Source organism: Lagopus leucura, unplaced genomic scaffold (assembly GCF_019238085.1).
Source record: "Lagopus leucura isolate 7727_CA_CO unplaced genomic scaffold, USGS_WTPT01 Super-Scaffold_100015, whole genome shotgun sequence".
Taxonomy (NCBI): Eukaryota; Metazoa; Chordata; class Aves; order Galliformes; family Phasianidae; genus Lagopus; species Lagopus leucura.
In genome coordinates this window covers 3,055,263-3,072,648 of record NW_024962269.1, presented here as the reverse complement: position 1 = coordinate 3,072,648, position 17,386 = coordinate 3,055,263, and the positions used below count along the sequence as shown (strand labels likewise).

The window sequence follows — 17,386 nt, the reverse complement described above, 5'->3', positions numbered from 1 at the left end:
AGAGAGACAGAGAGAGACAGAGAGAGACAGAGAGAGACAGAGAGAGAGAGAACTTAAGAAACATGCCAAACTGCAAAACAGCAAAAACATGTAAAACACATGCTTTGTTAAAAAAGAAAGAACAAGTTCCAGTTTATCTTTAGGACATGCTTTGCTCCTGCTACAAAGCTGCTGGCTCAAATATTTTCGATACCTGAAGCTACAAAGCAAAAATGGAAGGGTTGAACTTTAAAACACTTTGGTAAGTGAAAATCTGAGGCAGAGCTGCAGGTTAAACAAGCAGCTCTACACAATGTTTCATTTTTCGCCATTTTTAGTAAGACTTACCTGTGCCAAACAAACACAACATGCATCAAGTATATAAAGCCAGGAAATCTGACAGGGTTTCAAAATGGAACTCAAAGCCCCAGCATAACACACGCAGTGCAACACCTAAAACAAGCAGCTGTGTGTATTGTGGCATTGCATCTAGAGAACAGTAAATGCTATAAAACAAATCACTTTTGCTGTGGTTCTCTGAAGCAGGTAAGAAATTCTACATAAACTTAAGTTTTACTGCAGTATCACCAATACTGATCCAATCCTTCTAACAGTGAATTCTATTGGCTGGAAGACTGGCAATTAAAAAATACACAGCCATTAAACTCAATAAATTATTCAGCTTTCCAGCTGAACCGGACCTTGAACAGAACACATGCCTGGACTATACTCAGAAGACCATTTCTCAAAAGATTTTGCACTGTAACATTAAGAAAAAATATGCTCTGCACTACAGAGCGCTGCGCTACGTTACACACCATTGCCACACACTTTATGCTGTATCTGGTTAAAGAATAACATCAACTAATTGTTTACCTTTGATCAATTCTTCTTTGTTGCAGCACATCCTTGATGTTGGCCATTCTTACAAGGGCACTCCCGTTGGGATGATTCCAGGACCATAACTAATAGACGAAAAACACGAAACAACAACAAAGCATGTTTGTGTTATTCTGTGCATTTTTTTCTTAATGTTCTCTAAGCTATGTTAACTGGCATACATATCTTCTATTTAATGTTGCGTAAATAAAGAATGAAGACTTTACTTACTGGCATTCGTCTCCCAATAAAAGAGTGGGAGTAGAGCTTAAGGTCTTGATCTGCTAAGGAAGAAGGGACCACAAAATATTCTGGAAGGCTTGGGAAACAAACACAATACAAAAAGTTACTTTTCCCTAAGTATTTTATCAGCTTTTCTTTTGTTGCAGTGCTGTCTTATCAGCTCTGTTCAACTCTAAAGCGTCAGACGTTAATATCACAGGGCTAACTAGTTGTCATGTGCATCTCCTACATCTATGGCTCCGGTGCATTTGCTTACAAACATGCAAATGTCAGAGGCACAAGAGCATGAAAGAAATAGATGCCAGATCCAATACGTTCTGAAAATACAGCATTCCTACAAAGACAGCATCTGCAGGATCTTCCAGCTAAGGGCTCTCTGCAGGGAGCACAGTGAGGAGTTAAATTAGAGTTGGGTGGGAATGAGACTTAGTCAGAGAGAAAAGACAGCAGAATTGCCTCATTTGCTTCTATGCTTACTTGCATTATAAGAAAAACTTACCAAGTAGATATCATATAACCTTCATTGACTGAACAAACTCTCCACTCTGATGCACCCGTCCTTTTGATTTCTCTATCCCAATCAGAGTAAGTTTCAAACAAAGGTGTCTGCTGACCACTGGCACTGCTGATGCCACCACCACTGCCTCCACCGCCTCCTGGGTCTACTCCATTCACCTTCTTTGCTAGGAAAAGAAAATTCATCAATGCACATTAAAAAAAAGACATTTATCTTCCTAATTACAAGACAAATACCAGTACCAGCTTTACCTATCTTTGCATGAACACAGATCTGTGGCTCAATGACGGCTAAGATGCAAATGCATTTTTTTCCTGTGATGTCAACAGAGAAGTGACATAAAGCTGGTGTGTTGTGCTGCTTGCTAGAAGGCAGAACATGCTAATGGTCAGCAGCAGAGCTTATCTTAAGTGACAAGATGTCTCTCTTCAACATGCCGAAGTCACAGATGTTTTAGAAGCATCTAACCTTTACACACTACCCTTTAATTAACTGTCTTCTGTATGAAGTAAAATACTTGGTACACAATTTCAACAGTTTTTCCTTACAAGTTACCATCTGTATTAATAAAAAGAAAAAAACAAGTGAAGGCTAGGCTAAAAACTGTTTGATAATGTTTTTTAATTTTAATTTTTAAATATGGTACATATGTACATACACATATATATGCACACCTGACCCATCACTTTGTGGGTAGGGACCAAAATGATATGCCCTGCTACTATTACAGAAAATTCTCTTTGCTGGTCATTCTTTAGGTGCCAAGGATGCAGTCAGCTGTGTCAAAGGAGACTGCACTCTGTTCCTCAGTACTTGGTAAAGTTATTAAATGAAGGTGAAAGAAGCTGAGACTTTTCCACCAGGAAAACTCCTTGTAAGCATCGTAAAGATGGAAGGAACGATGCAAACTCTGCCCAAGTGAAGCAGAAGTCACTCTACTGTCCTTTCAGTGACTGTATCTTCTACCTTCTGCTATCTATCAACTTGAGCACTCAGACTACTTTTTATAATTTCATTCTTTCAGAAGAAAACTACACAGAACTCAGGATGAAGGAGTTGTCCAAACGTAGTACGCAGAGGAATGTTGTAATTACCAGGCAGTTCATGTTAGAATTTCACTGTTTAACAACGGTTAATTATCAAACATATTCTAGGATAAGACGACGTTCAGGTACACCAGGGCAACGCAGGCTCTTTATGTTCCCCTAGCAGCATAATGACAGCATTTCAAATCCCGCTGTACCAGGACTGCTGAGAGCAGTCACAGAACACAGCGCTGTAACGGTAGGAGCACAGCCACAGATCCATGCCACAAACAAACCAGGGGTCACTTTAACATGTGGAGATCTTTCAGTTCATAACAGTAACAATCACCGCCAAGTATTTCAAGCTTTTTCCTCCAGCAACTACAACCAGTTTCTGCCATTCTGATCTGCTGCTTCATAGGAATAACGTATTTTACCCACCTCTTGTAATTGTTCCCCTATTTGTTTTTTCCCTATACTGCAAATCGAAGTTTAAGAACAAAATTAAGGCAACTTTGTGGCAGATCACTATTTTGTTCATGCTCTGCTTTAACAGTTCATTGTCCCCTTTTCTGCAACACGACTTCCTCCCTAGTACCTCATTACACAACCTTAACAGCCACCCAAGATTTACCAGGTAAGAAAATATGTCATTATGCGTGCAATATAATCACATGCACATTCATTCTTGTGCATGCACACGGCGGTCATGTAGGCACCTGCATGGAAAATGTCCATTTTTGTACAAATTTGAATGTCTGAGCCTACAGTTCCACAGCATTCAAATTTTGTGACAGGCAGATCAGCGCTTTCTAATCTCAGCTGCTGAGCAAATATTTCAGTACCACAGAACTACGCTGACGGTACTTCTGCTATTTGGAGGCTTGTAGTGCTAGAACTGATCGTTTTCAGCTGTGTATTGGCTGGGGAACACTAAGCAGTGACCGCACAGCATTACACTAGAAACCAAGTTCCAAAGGCATCTTTTTCAGGCTTACCTAACTGACAGGGTTCAGTTGGAGATTGGCCTTGAGCAGAGAGGGTGTGCTCCAACTCAGCAGGGGTGGTGGAGGTTTTGGGTGGGAAGAACTGCCTAGTAAGCCTCTAGGAAAGAAGGTATGGAGTCCCAAGCTGCACAAATCCTCCTGCAATACCACCAGAAGAGAAACTTATTCCCAAAAGAAGGGCAGCTGAATGAGCCTGCCTGATGGGAGATTAGCTAGGCACCTAGAGTACCAGTAAAGACCCATATGCTGATAGGAGGACCAAAGTGTGAACTGGAAATATGAGTATTCATGCTGACATCGGTAGCTTTGTTTCACACAAGAAATATATTTCTTTTGATTTTGGTACTTAACATCAATCATGGCAACTGACTTGCATCTGAGAGTAAGAGGTTGGCTGCAGGACAGGCCACTTTAATTACCCCGAGGAAGCCTCAAATGCTTTTTGCTGTTGTTTCTGGATAGAAGCCTTAGTAAACTTACACATTGTAGAATAATGAAAATATTTTCATACATACCTGGGTTATGATATATTTCCCCAACATACTCGAATGCAAAGAGAAGCTGAAGATCCGTTGGCTGAGAATAATGAGCTATTGCAAGGCACACCTAGGACAGAAACAGTTATTAGTAATACTTATCTACATAGAATTTATTGCCCATGATTATGATAGCACTAACTTTGCAGAGCAAAAGCTAAAACCAGGCCTCAGGCCTACTTCCATACCGATTTGAAGGGAAAACAAGAGGTTGCTTGAAGACTTCTAGGACCTATGCTAATTTCACACTTTATTGTGTTTCAAAATTGTGAAAAGTACTGATGAATGTAAGTAAAAAGCAAATTATTTGGTAATAAAGAACAGCTTTTCTCCCTATGCCACTTGCAAATGAATAATTCACAGTGGGAGATGCTTTTGATGTTTGTAGTTTACCAGTTGAATGAGAGGCTGAAGTTTCTCCACCAATCTCCAAACTCAGTAAAAACAGAATTTTCATGTTAGTCCTGTTTGTCAAGGGTGGGGGAACTGCAATTCTTCCCACTCCTCAGCTGTGAGAACTGAAGCAGGAGCCAACTGAAACATATCAACATGTCAGCCTCGCTAAATCTGGCCCAGCCCATATAACTTCAGACTCAGATGGCTCATTTTCATTCAAAAAGGAACCCGCCCAGCACTTCTAGCTGCCCGCAGGCTTCACAAGCTCCAACTCCATCTCTGACAATCCAACACAGCAATCAGGTTTGACCAGGCTGAGTCACAGCCCCTGCTCTGGGAAGAGAAATTCATCAGAGATTTCAAATAAGAGGTGCATCCTCACAACTGCAGAGATCAACCTGAGGCACGAGGAGACTTGTCTAAGCTTTCACGTTCTTCCTAATAGCTCAGGACCGGCATATAAGCAATTTGGTTTCTCTCCAAACACATGGTCCTTTTTATTAGAACTCGTCCTGTTAAAACTAAGAATGCAACAGACTGTTTAAGATTAGATACTGGGTATCAAGCAGCCAAATTTTGCTATCTGTTGTTGCTTTATAGGTGGTAAAACCACCAATAAATAAAAGGACTTGAAAAAAAGTAATGCAAAAATTGAACTCAGGAAGAAAAAAAACCTTTCAAGTACAGTTTTGTGCTGTTATTCTTTACATTTCAGGATTTGATTTTGAGCCTTTAGCTTTGCCTCCTTCCCTCAGGATTTGTTCATTCTACTAGAACGTACCTGCCTCACCTCTAAAGATAAAGAGGTTATAAAATACAAAACTCTACAAATCTCTATGTTCAGATACAGAAACTCAATATGCTCAAATTTTTACTTAGGACAAAGATGCCATGCAGTCTAAGTTCATACTATCACCACCTAAAACTTCATGTCTCCTTTTGCTTCCTTCCTTTCAACTCTGTGACTTTTATACCTGGCACCACGAGCACCATTTATTCGCTGCTAAGCCATCTCAGACATTAATTTTGAACAAGTTTCTGTGCTTCCAAGAAATTTTGTTCTGTTAGTGAAGAAAAGTTGTCTTATTCTGAAGCATATAAAAGAAAAATATTTATACATATAATTTTATATATAGTATACCAACTGAAAGAATACTACTACTGGCATCACTGTGCAATGGGAAAAGCATCCAGGCTCATCTGTGCGAAGTTCTGCATGGTGAAAGCTTCTGTACGTCTACTAGTTGGCATGCAACATGTAAGCAGCATTATGGAACCTTTGCTATGTTTTTGTATTGATGTTGGCTTTTGATGGGTACATTGCCTACAATTTATAAGGCCAGTAATGACTGCAGACTAACTACAGCTGAATTTTTTTTCCCCACAGATTCGCCAACAAAAAAACTCCTATTGAGCTTTACAAGAACAGTCGTTTTGCCTTTTCTCCCCACCACTTTCAGTTTTACGACAGAGCTGCAGTACAAAACGGAGGACAGGACATTCCTGAGAAAGGAACAGTGGAAGTGTTACAGGGAAATGGACTACTGGGAAATGCACAGCCACTTATTAGCCAATTTCCAGGATTTGGTAAAGCCATTAATAACTATCAAGAAGTAATCAGAAGCCTTGCATGTTTTAATACACCTTGTAATTTAAAAAGCTGAAGAACTCTAATAAGGCAACAGCAATTCTGTAACATTGGCATTTTCTAACAGAGTGCTTTTGCCCATCAGTAACAATGAAGCAAAATGGAAATCCGCATACATCTACATTCTGACTTCCATTGTTTTCATTAACTTTTCATTAGAGCAACTGCTGTTAGAGCCACTCACAATCTTCATTTACGGGCATGAAGGATGAAAGCCTTTTGCTACGCTGATCAGGTTTCAAAGGCTTGAAGATGAACTGAAAGGCATAAAAGGATTCCACTGTGCTGCCAAATAATACAACAGAAATACAGTAAAAACTATTTTTAAAGGCAGAATCTAAGAACTCTGTCTTTGAAAAAGAAAGCATGTGTGGCATGTTAAGAGGGCTCAGCTGAGGGGAGATGAGCACTGAGATCTGCTGCACAGCAAACATGAGGCCATAGCTGTGCTCTTGAGCCCAGCTGCTAAAAAACTTTCCTTTCCTTAGGTGTCCAGACAGTGCTTGCCCAGCTACGGCGTGAGTGAAACAGCCCACCTGTGCATTACAGCTGAGGTTCAAAACCCCATTTCTGTTGCATAAAAAAATAAAATTACTCAGCTCTCACTTTACATCTTAGAAAAAAAAATGAGTATTATACACTAAGCAACATTAAAGACATGCTCATTTTCTTTCCCTTCCTAAACTTGCATAGTAGTTTTATTGTCTGCAAGTTTCAAAGGACAAGTAAATTCCACAGATCTCAACAGATTATTACCATAAGCAGAAAGCTCTTAAATGGGAAGACAAACATGTTTTACAGGAAATGTTCTCATATCAAACTGAAAAATGTTTGGTATTTTTGCCAATTTAAAATTGTGTAAAGCTGAAGATATTTAGGCTCAGTCAAACAAGAGAATAGGCTGCCTGCTGGAAAGTTCATTTATTAAGAACAGTAAACACAATGGGTTTAATTATTTCACTGCACAAAGGCCATTTCCCCATGTCAGCGCCCTCTGCACAACCCCTTGCTGCACAAAATAAGCGATGCTTGCAGGGCAAGGCTTTCCTTCCTTAACAGAAGTTTTACCAGTAAGAGGAGCTTCAAAGCATCGTCAATGCTCTTTGGAAAAAAATTCTGAGCACTCACACTGAAGATGTGTTCTGTTAGCACAGCGCTGCATTTCGCCTCTTTCCTTACAACACACCGACTGATGAACCCACGGAAAGCACACTATTTCTCCTTACTACAGCAGTTCCCATTCCCAATAGACATCTGTAATGGAAACTCATGCAACCAGGACTAGATCAAGTCCCACAGAAACACTTTCTGATTTTCCAGGCAGCAAGTCTTCTTGGAACAAGCAGCTTTCAGCTCAAAGACCCTTCAGCCCCAGCCGTCACGCACGTTCTCCTAGCTGCTAAATTACCCACTGCCTAACCCCAAGCACTGCTTTCTTTCCATTCTGTAGGAGTTCCAGTAGCAGCAATGCATTAATTTGGTTTGTATACAAGTACTCTACATAAGAGGAAATAGTAAAACAACTCCAGAAGCTGAAATAATACATATCAGAACCCTCATTTGCACAAACAGGTTTGAAGTCTCAGCACAGGTTACCCAAGCCTTCAGACATTAAATATTGTCAAATACTAAAATGCACTGCTATGTTTAAACTACCACTAGATGAACTTACTTTGGGGGAAGAAAAGAAAAAAAAAAAAGCTTTCTTCATCTCTCCAAAAACCGTAAGAACATAAAAGTTTTCTCATGTAGTCCCAGTTTTCTCATGTATTCCCAGATTCAAGATATTACATTCTAGAATCAGTACAACTGGAAGATAATAGAGAAGTTTGGGGGGTGAAGGAGGAGGAAGACCTTAGGAAGGGTCAGGATGATTTGTTCAAAACTCTCATCAGTTTCACATTATTCCTTGCAATCATTAGGAAAAAATGGCACCACTTTATCCCAAATGTTATGACATGTATGAAGGACAGCTGCCACTGCATGGGAAACAAGACTTGGGACAGTTTGCATTCTGTTTTGATCAAGCTTGTGTTTCTGAAACTCATCTCCTACATGTTTTGAAAAGTTTCCTGAAGGAAAAGAGTTGAGGGAGCTCTAGAAGAGAAAGGGAGTCCAAAAATGGATACGTACTTAGGAAACAGGAGATTACAGGGTGTGTGCCACTCTGGTACATGGCCAAGACTCATTTGTGTGGTAAGGCAGCACACTTTCTATCACAGAACAGACGTAAAGCTTCAACTTCTTAAATATTTTTATATCTTAGTCTAGTGTCAGGTATTGCAGAGACTGGAAATCAGCAGGTCTTTCCAATTTGACCTGCTGTGATTTCTAACATAAAATTATTCCTTTTCCTTTAAAGAAGGTGAAATGCTGCTGCTTCCACATTGCCTAACTTCAGACTTCCCCAACTTGCTTCCCCATCCTCCGCTTCCTCCCACACCCAGCTGGCTTTCCTTCCTGTGGAGATCCTACAGTTATTTTAGAGACAAAATGGAAACCAACTGCTACGTGGTGAGGAATGCAAGGTTCCACCCCTCAGTCATTTCTTAACTCCTATTTCCCAAATATCCATGGATAAAAATAAGAAAGGAAATATTTACCTGACTGGTTAACGCTGTGGCAGTATTCCATTAGCACGAGTTGGCTGCAGCTAATGCTGGGCGTGTGTTTATTAAGGTACATCGAAGGAATGAGTTTTTATACTCCTCCATAATATCTGGCACCTTAGTAAGTTAATTCATCTAAATCTGATGCGTTCTCCCACTTTATTTCTGCTTCAATTTGAGAAAGAAGAACTTGGGAAGATCTCCCAGCACTACCCTCATACTTATTTACATATATTTATGTCATTAAATAGATTGTCCAAATCTGCTCTGACTGCTTTCAAATTTGGATCATTTCTTCCCCCATTTACGACCCCAATCAGAATACTCTTTATTCCAGTAAGCAGCCTAATTAGCAGGGGTTATTCTCCCTTATGTCCTGTTCTGCAGAGCTAGCTACTTCCTTAGAAACAGATTACACTCTTTGTCAACACCAATTTATGTAACGGAATGCTGATGAGCATTTCCATTGCATTCCAGAAACTCTGCTTGAAGCAACTTAACCGTGACAGTTACAGCCGATTCTCCTTGCAACCATTCCACACGTTTAAAGTTCACCTTTGAAGTAATAATTACCAAGTGTTTTACTTTCAAGCTATTACTGTACCCAATTAAGTTGAATGCACAAATACTCCCACAGTTTGAAGTGTATACTGCAGTAAGGAGGGTTTCATTTTGAACTTGTTTCATTTACACAATGATGCAGACCTGTACTATTGGGATTTCACTTGGGTAGAGAGAAATCTCCCTGCCCTGATCTGGGTACCTGACAGCATTTCTGCCAAGTCTGCCAGAGAAAGCTATTTATGATTTATAAAGGCCTGGCATGCAGGTCTCCTGCTTCACAGAACAGAGATTGCAATACCAACTGTAACATCATCTTCTCTTCTGCTTATTTTAAAGCTATAAAATAGAAAAAGCTTTATAAAAAAACCAAAAACCTGCAAGTCAGAAATACTTCTGACATGATTATAATTAAATTGTAGCCTCCACACTGTGATTCTAACAGAAAAGCTGAGTTCTGCAGCTTCTTAATACCAGAAACCATAGGAAACATTCATATATCCCATATACAAAATTCTACATTCTTGGTTGGTTGTGGGGTTTTTTGTTTGCTTTTTTACACTCAGGATGTTTTCATATCTAGTTCCAAAACGAGCACGATCACATTTCTGAGGAAAAACAGTTGTGTCTAGCTCACAACTGACAGTAGAGGGGAGAGCAGCTAATGGTCACCTAATGGACACAGCCCTGTAGAGAAAGGGGTTCCAGAAGCCCATTTACAATCATTCCAGGTTTTGGTGCTCCTTACAAAATTTAGGCAGATACCACTATTTCCATGCACACAGCTATCAAATTTCCATGCACAAATAGCAGGATGTAAACATATATTAAGAGGTACTTCAGTCACACGGGGGGGTCTGACCACCTGTCCTGACTGTTTTCAATCTTTAGGACAGCTTTGGTAACATGTGCTGTTCGAAAGGCAGAACAGAAACCAGATAAAAATCTTTCAAGAACGTGGAGCTAGCATGCCATTTAAATGCCACAGAGAACAAGACAATTCCATCCCATGTGCTACAGAAGACCATTCTACTTGAGTTCACTGGAACATCTGAAGCAAAACCTTGATAGAGAAACCAGATCTAAGGACAACTTGCCTTCAGGCAATTATATTTGAATGTTAACAGAATAACATCGTTATGAAAATACTAGATTATGTTAACAGAACTTTACCTCCCTTCAAGTTAAAGTGTGCTCCTGTACTGCACCCAAACACAAAAGCTGCAGCCACCTTCTGCAGGAGTCACAGCTGTAAGTTACATCTGTACACATTTCCTTCCACTCCTCTTTGTGATCACGGCCTGATACTTGTAAATGGGAACTGCCATGCTTTTAGTCACCACCACTACTATTCTTATAAACAGATTCAGATCCTTCTGCATCTCCAAAACTATTCTTCTTATCAGTAATCACACTGACCATGTAATTACAAACACATTAAAAAAATGTTTTTATAAAAAGGTTTTGCATTTTGCTCTTGCATAAGGAAATGCAGCACAAGAAGTGTTAATGAGATGCTGAGTTTGTGCTCTCTTTCCCCTCCTCCAGGCTAATTACTCCTCTTAACTGTGACAACCAATCAAAAAGAGTTGCTATAAAGACATTCCAGATAGACTACTCCTGGGTGACTTCAGAGAAGCTGTAAAAGGGGAACTGACTGCTGAAAGACTTCCAGACATGAAAGGTTATGAACAGCAGACAGGCAGGAATGGAGAACACTAACGAGGAAGAACAGCATGGTTCATAACTAGGTTTCTGCTAATGGATCTCTGTAAAAGTAGAACATGGAGAAGTAATGTATTGGGCATCATTCTGTTGATAAATGCAAACAGACTTATGTCTGGGCAGATGGTACTGAGGATTTACAGGGTTAAGCTCAAACTTTATCCCACTGAGAAGGAGAACTCAACCTCTGTGCAAATTGGGTCATTCCTTACAAAAAGGCTGGTATGCCATGCCTGGCCACAAAGCAGTGCAACAGAGGTGAAAAGAGCTGTAACTGCAACAGCTACGCCAGCGTTCCACAGCAAGAAAGCTGGTGAGCCAGCATTAGGTAGACTGCTCACCTCTGAGTAGGAGAGACTTATCTGAGCCTTAACAGGTTAAACAATGTTGTAGGATGTTACCGAGACTTATGACAAGTGTTTAAATTGGGGAATACAATTTCTAGTAGTGTACAGAAAGATAATTCCACACCAGAAGGCATGCAGCTCTCAGCCAGGACAGCACTTACAAAGAACACACTTTTTCAAGAGCTCACAGAACTTGTTGTGTTAAACATACAAGAATTACATGTAACATAACATTCTATGTTAACTGTTGAGTCCTGGCCTGACCCACTGATTGAGCACCTGTGGAAAGAACCTGGGAGCACAGGTGAAGGCAATTCAGCTTTGTGACTGGAAGGGGGGGGGGGGAGGGGTCTGGCTGCACATCTCCTCGAACCCATTTAAGGGCTGACTGCCAGAGAGAAGAATCTCTGGTTGGAGATCCATCCCTCATGGAGTTTTCGCTGTGAGTTGATACCTACAGACATGGGTGAGCACCTTTCTTTGTAACACCATTCCATCACACTTGTCCCTTTGTCACTACAGCTCCTGCATCACCATTTCACCACCATGATCTTCCTGACTGTTACAACAGTACACTCCACACACTAAAGTTTTTACTTTTGGAAAACCTAAGTATCAAACCCATACTGAAATGTAAGTGTCTGTTGCACAATTGCAACATGAAGGAAAGACTTGTTCCTTCATCTGGTGAATTTAAGAAGTACAATATCAGATAAGAAATGCAGATTTATCTCATATGAAAAGAAACAGCAGATATGTCACATTACATTTCTTATCTAATCATTTTTACACTAACTCCAGATACTTTCCTGCAATATAATTAGGCTAATTTTCAAATTCTCCCTCTGTGCACTTCTATTAAAACAAAACATTACATGTAACACACGCATGCTAGTTCAATCTACACAGCAAGGCTTCATAAAATGACATATTACCTTTTTTGCACTTTCAGGACCTGCTTCATCAAAACGAAATCTGACAATTCGAAAATCTTTGCAATAAATGATTAATTCAGTTGGATTAAATTTAAGTTTCTGGTTGGGACCAAGGACTTTCTGCTTCCTCTTGGTATCATTCACTGTAAAGAAAAGACAAAGTTATTGCACTGTGTTTTTTAAGCACACAAGAGAAGACTGGCTCAAACAGATACAATAGCATTGCTACCAGAACTGCATTTCAAATACTCAGTTTAGGTAAAGCTTGTATATATGCTCTTGTTGAGGAATGTTCTTTCAAATAAGTGGCCGAATTACTGTTTCCCACACACCCATATTATTTTTATGGATCAACAACTTCACAAACATGGAATTAATATGCAGTACTTCAAAGAGCAATTTTGGTTCCCTGGCAGTTAATTGCATATTCTGCAAGGACCTTCTGATGTACACTAACTAGCAGAGATGCTTTTTCCCTCTCCTTCCATTTGGATGTATAAAAAGAAGTGTCTGAGTTAAGACATAGATTAACTGCTTATTTCTGACATAAAACTAAACAATCTAAGTACAGTAATTTGGCAGGCTGCGTAGACATGCATAGACAGGTTGTCTCTTAGACTGTGCAACTCACCTTCAAATGGAGGAACTAAAGTTTTTTAAAATAATAATCACTAAAGCCAAAGGGATTTTATTAGTGTTAACTGGGAAAACAGCAGCACACAGCTGCTGAATGATTCACTGCCACGGCTGGCTGTCACAGGTGCCTTCTGGATTAGGCTTCACTAATTCCAGGAAACAAAAAGCAGGATGGATCTATGCACCATGCTCTTTACTATCCTGAGAAAAGCATGAAGAGTTTATGGCTACACAAGGAGCTAACAACTACTAATAATACTGAACAGTGTTATCAATAGCTTACTCTTACTCTAACTGCAGTTACTTAGAGCATATCAGGTGGACTAGCAGCTCTTTTCAAGAAAGTCTCTCGCATCTCTCATGCTCTGCTTCTTTTCAGCTACATCTTCCACTTCCCAACCCCTACGTGAAAATCTCAACCAGAAACTCAAAAGCCAAGGGGTATAACTGAAAAGAACAACTCCTACCTGGCCACTGTATGTGTGTATATACACATACACATATTTAGATATAAGTCAATCAAACAATATACCTTCAGCTATTCAAGCAACCTCTTCTGCAACTTCAGTCAAAGCCCTCTCAATTCTTGTTAAGAAAAGCTTATGCTTTACTGAATTTAGGTAAATCTGCACTCATTCCTTTAAATGTGCAACAAGAAATACTATTATTCCCCTCTAAAGAACTTCAAATTTTCATGGAAAAGCCAAACAAAGGGGTACAAGATAATTTCTATCATTCTTGTAATGACACTGCCAATGTTAGGCTATTTGAAAGTTTACCCTGGGGAAAGATGAAGAAAAGAGTAACCTACAACCTGTCAGACCTCAAGTTTCAAAATAGAATCTATCAGTAGTCTCCATCTGGGAGCAAAACACGCCATAGAATAGAGGACATAATTATTAGATCATTCAAAGATGACTGGCTCTTTCCCCCTATTTAGCAGAACATATTATGTGAGTGTCTGCAACAGATGCTAAACAATAAGGCTGCAGCACTACTGTAACATAAGCATCTCTCCATAGAACGAACGCAGTCATTAACAGATGTTTTCAGTTCTGAAACTGCTGCCTATTGAAAAAGGGCAGTAAGTGTGGCCAGCCCAAGACCATACAGAAGGCCAGCAGCATCTCTTCATTCAAAAACAGCATCTCTTCACAATGTTCCTTCTCAGGCACAAATTCATCTTTTCTTTGCAATTAAAAACTCCTTCTAGAGTGGAAATGGATTACTGAATGACTTCAGGCAACAAAAGCTTATCTACAAGCAATTATTTAAACTGCATACAGTCAAAAACAAGTATTTAGCAGCCCTAGCTGTAACAGCAATACAACAATTGATTACTTGTGAAATTCTTCAGTTAAAAGATGGAAAATGTTCTTTTTAGCTTAGCCTATTGGATCCACCTGATCAAAAACTGCTTCTTCAAAATGAAGCATAGTTTTTTCTTCAGATTAAGATGACTACTGCCATTTGTAGATTTTGAGGACTGCTGGCTACTAACCTGGCTAAAAGTTAGACAATATTTACACAGAAGAAATTCACATGCTCAAAAACAAAAAAAAAACATTATCAAAATCTGTACAGCAGTAACAGGTGCGTATCACAGAACAAGTGCTGATCTGTTATTGTGCTAATGTTTAGTACCAATATTGGCGGGCCTTGAATTGGGTATTTAAGTGCCAACGATTGTGCATAACCTAACCAGCAGTTAGCAGCTATGAACTGACTAAGCACGATGACAGGCTTTAACTCTTTTAGACATACCTGTGACAATCTGCTCAATGCATGTCAGAGGAACATCATGTTCACCAAGAAGAAGATTTTTGTAATGGAATTTCTGAAACACATGAACTCATAGTCATCAATTGCAGCTCTGCAGTTCTCAAGCAGATACACAACTTCGAAGAAACAACAATAAAAAGAAAATCAGGCACACCTAGACTTTCCTCACATGTACCACCCTTGGCTATTCACAAGCAACTGAAAATACTGAAACTAGCTTTCTTGTGTTGGGGAATGCATGCCAAACAGTTTGCAAGAGCCAGTGGAGCATGCAAAAAGCCTCATGATTTGTATTTTTAGCCTTAAAATTTGCTGGCAAAAATTCAGCGTAATCTGAAGCATAAAGTTCATACATATATATTTAAAAAAAATAAACAGCTACTGTAGTTGACTATTACTCTATTGTAAATCATAAGAAAGCAAAAAATATGAACTCAGCTTTCATGAGGACAAACACAAAGCTTTATTTTCCTATAACAAATCGAACTAGAAGAGTTTAAATATTAAGAATCCCTCCTCAATGCTAGTACAAATTCCCCAGTACAGACGATTCTGAGCGTTCTGAGTTCACCTTCCTTACAGTACACTGCATGTGGCCACTTACTCCTTTCACATAAAACAAAAACAGTAAGAATCTCAGCCCTACTTGGTGAATAACCAGAGCAGGAAAACACAATTGAACAATAACAACCTTAAGTGCACTTACTTACCTCCAACATGCACATAAAACAGTGGCTATTAAATTGACACTTGCTTTTAGAGGAACAAGTAACATCATCTACTTTTGCTCCTTAGAACAAAGGCATAACCAGCCAAATGCCAATAAGATTTGCCAACTGCTTCATGACCAAAAACATATTTTTGTCATGCTGAAAATGTAAGTTTTTGAAGTAGCTTTCGTCAAACACAGGGCTCCTAAGAAAGTGCCTGTGTACTTTTGGAGCTTTATACCTGCACAGTTAATGCAGCATTCCTTTGAAAACTGCAAAAGGAATACAAGACAACTCCACTGAAAATAACACACAGCTCACAATTTGGATTTCCAAACACCACTTTATGCTGTGCTGTTCAAAGAAAACCCATTAAGATTTTGAATTTCACACTCCTGCTCTGACAAAGGCTTGGTTTCCTTCTTTTTGCTGTTGCCTCAGCTAAAATGAAAACTTATTTCACAGTTACTTTGTCCTCCTTTCATTAATCCCAATAAAAGTTGAACACATTAAAGGTTTTGCTGATTGACACTTGTGTAAGAAAAGGAACATTCTCAGTTCTCCTCCTCAAGGAGGAACAAGTCTTTATATAATTCCTGCTTCACCTTTTATAAAACCACTTCTCCATGAAGCCTGAATAAACAGAATTAAATAGAGCAGGCTGTAATTCCACTCCAAACTTGCTCCGTTCTTATATTCTTGAGTCAGGAATGGAATAGCAAAGCATTCAGAACAGGACAGTTTAATCACATTGTTCAGCTTGCTTTATGTCAGAAGGGATCATAACTATATCAGCTATGAGACAGGATTTTTTCCCTAATAAAATCCATTTTATCTATCGCATTTGTTGTCATGATGAAGTGACAGAAGTAGTAACAAACCTGTAGTGGCATTGGGTCATCCGTAATAAAGGAGATCTTGAAGTTAGTGCAAACCAGCTTGCCCCACAGGTCATACTGACTTGTATCTGTTGCGATGCATTTTCTCACAAAATTGACTTCATTTACCACAATTTCACCTAGAACAGAAAAAGGGGAGGGAAAAATGTAGCCTACGTAAATCTTGGTTCTAAGTTTGCAGTACCAAGAAACCCCCCTTTACTCCATTTCAAGACAGACACAGCTGCTGGGGAAACCTCGAGTTCAATTAACGCCATCTGTGGGAATGAAAGCATACGCATACAAAAAAACACAGTAAGAAACCTACCTTTCCAAACCAGGTAACACTGCTCAGTAGTTAAAAGCAAAGAACAAGCCCTTCCTTCTGTTCAGAGACTAAAGCCTGCAATTCCCCATTATTAAAAAGTCACTGTTTAAAGGACATTCTTCAAATGAAAGGCCCACATTCACATCATTCTGCTAGTACTCAATTTACAACCTGAAACTAGTTGGCTACAGTTAAGTATGACACTATTAGGAGCTTTGTAAATTCAGAAAATTATTCTACTTGTAGCTTTGCATTTATAAACACACGTTCAGCTGCTTCCATAAAAGAAAAACTGGGAAACAAAACCAGTAAGCACTGTTCTTCATTTCAAAGTTTCTACTGTGACCATCCAACAAAGGAGACTAACCACCTCATTTTGCAAAATGGAAGATACAAGCGTCAGTTAAAAAACCTTCAACTTACCCAGGACAACCTCTGAAATACAGAAGTTTACAGGCAAACATAAATGAGAATGACTTTTTTTACTGAAAAAAGTAACTTTCTGCACACAGTGCTACTTTTAGTTCTACACCAGAGGTTTCTGAAAGCTAACTGGTAACTTCATTCTTCAGGAAGAAAACTTGCTCGTTTATTTCACTTCTATATAGGGCTATCACTTCTGTCATCAACCACTTCCTTCTACTG

General features: G+C 39.3%; 1 protein-coding gene across 1 annotated transcript in view; it reads right to left on the bottom strand.

The window, feature by feature from the left end:
- Positions 1–17,386, bottom strand: part of MTMR10 (myotubularin related protein 10) — a 37,387-nt gene that overhangs the window by 7,952 nt on the left and 12,049 nt on the right. The window contains exons 3-9 of the mRNA XM_042875931.1: positions 16,417–16,553; positions 14,808–14,880; positions 12,408–12,550; positions 4,166–4,256; positions 1,601–1,784; positions 1,090–1,177; positions 856–944 (exon numbers count right to left, since the gene is read on the bottom strand). Coding sequence (XP_042731865.1) covers positions 856–944; positions 1,090–1,177; positions 1,601–1,784; positions 4,166–4,256; positions 12,408–12,550; positions 14,808–14,880; positions 16,417–16,553 — 805 coding nt within the window. The remainder of the gene's footprint in view (positions 1–855; positions 945–1,089; positions 1,178–1,600; positions 1,785–4,165; positions 4,257–12,407; positions 12,551–14,807; positions 14,881–16,416; positions 16,554–17,386) is intronic.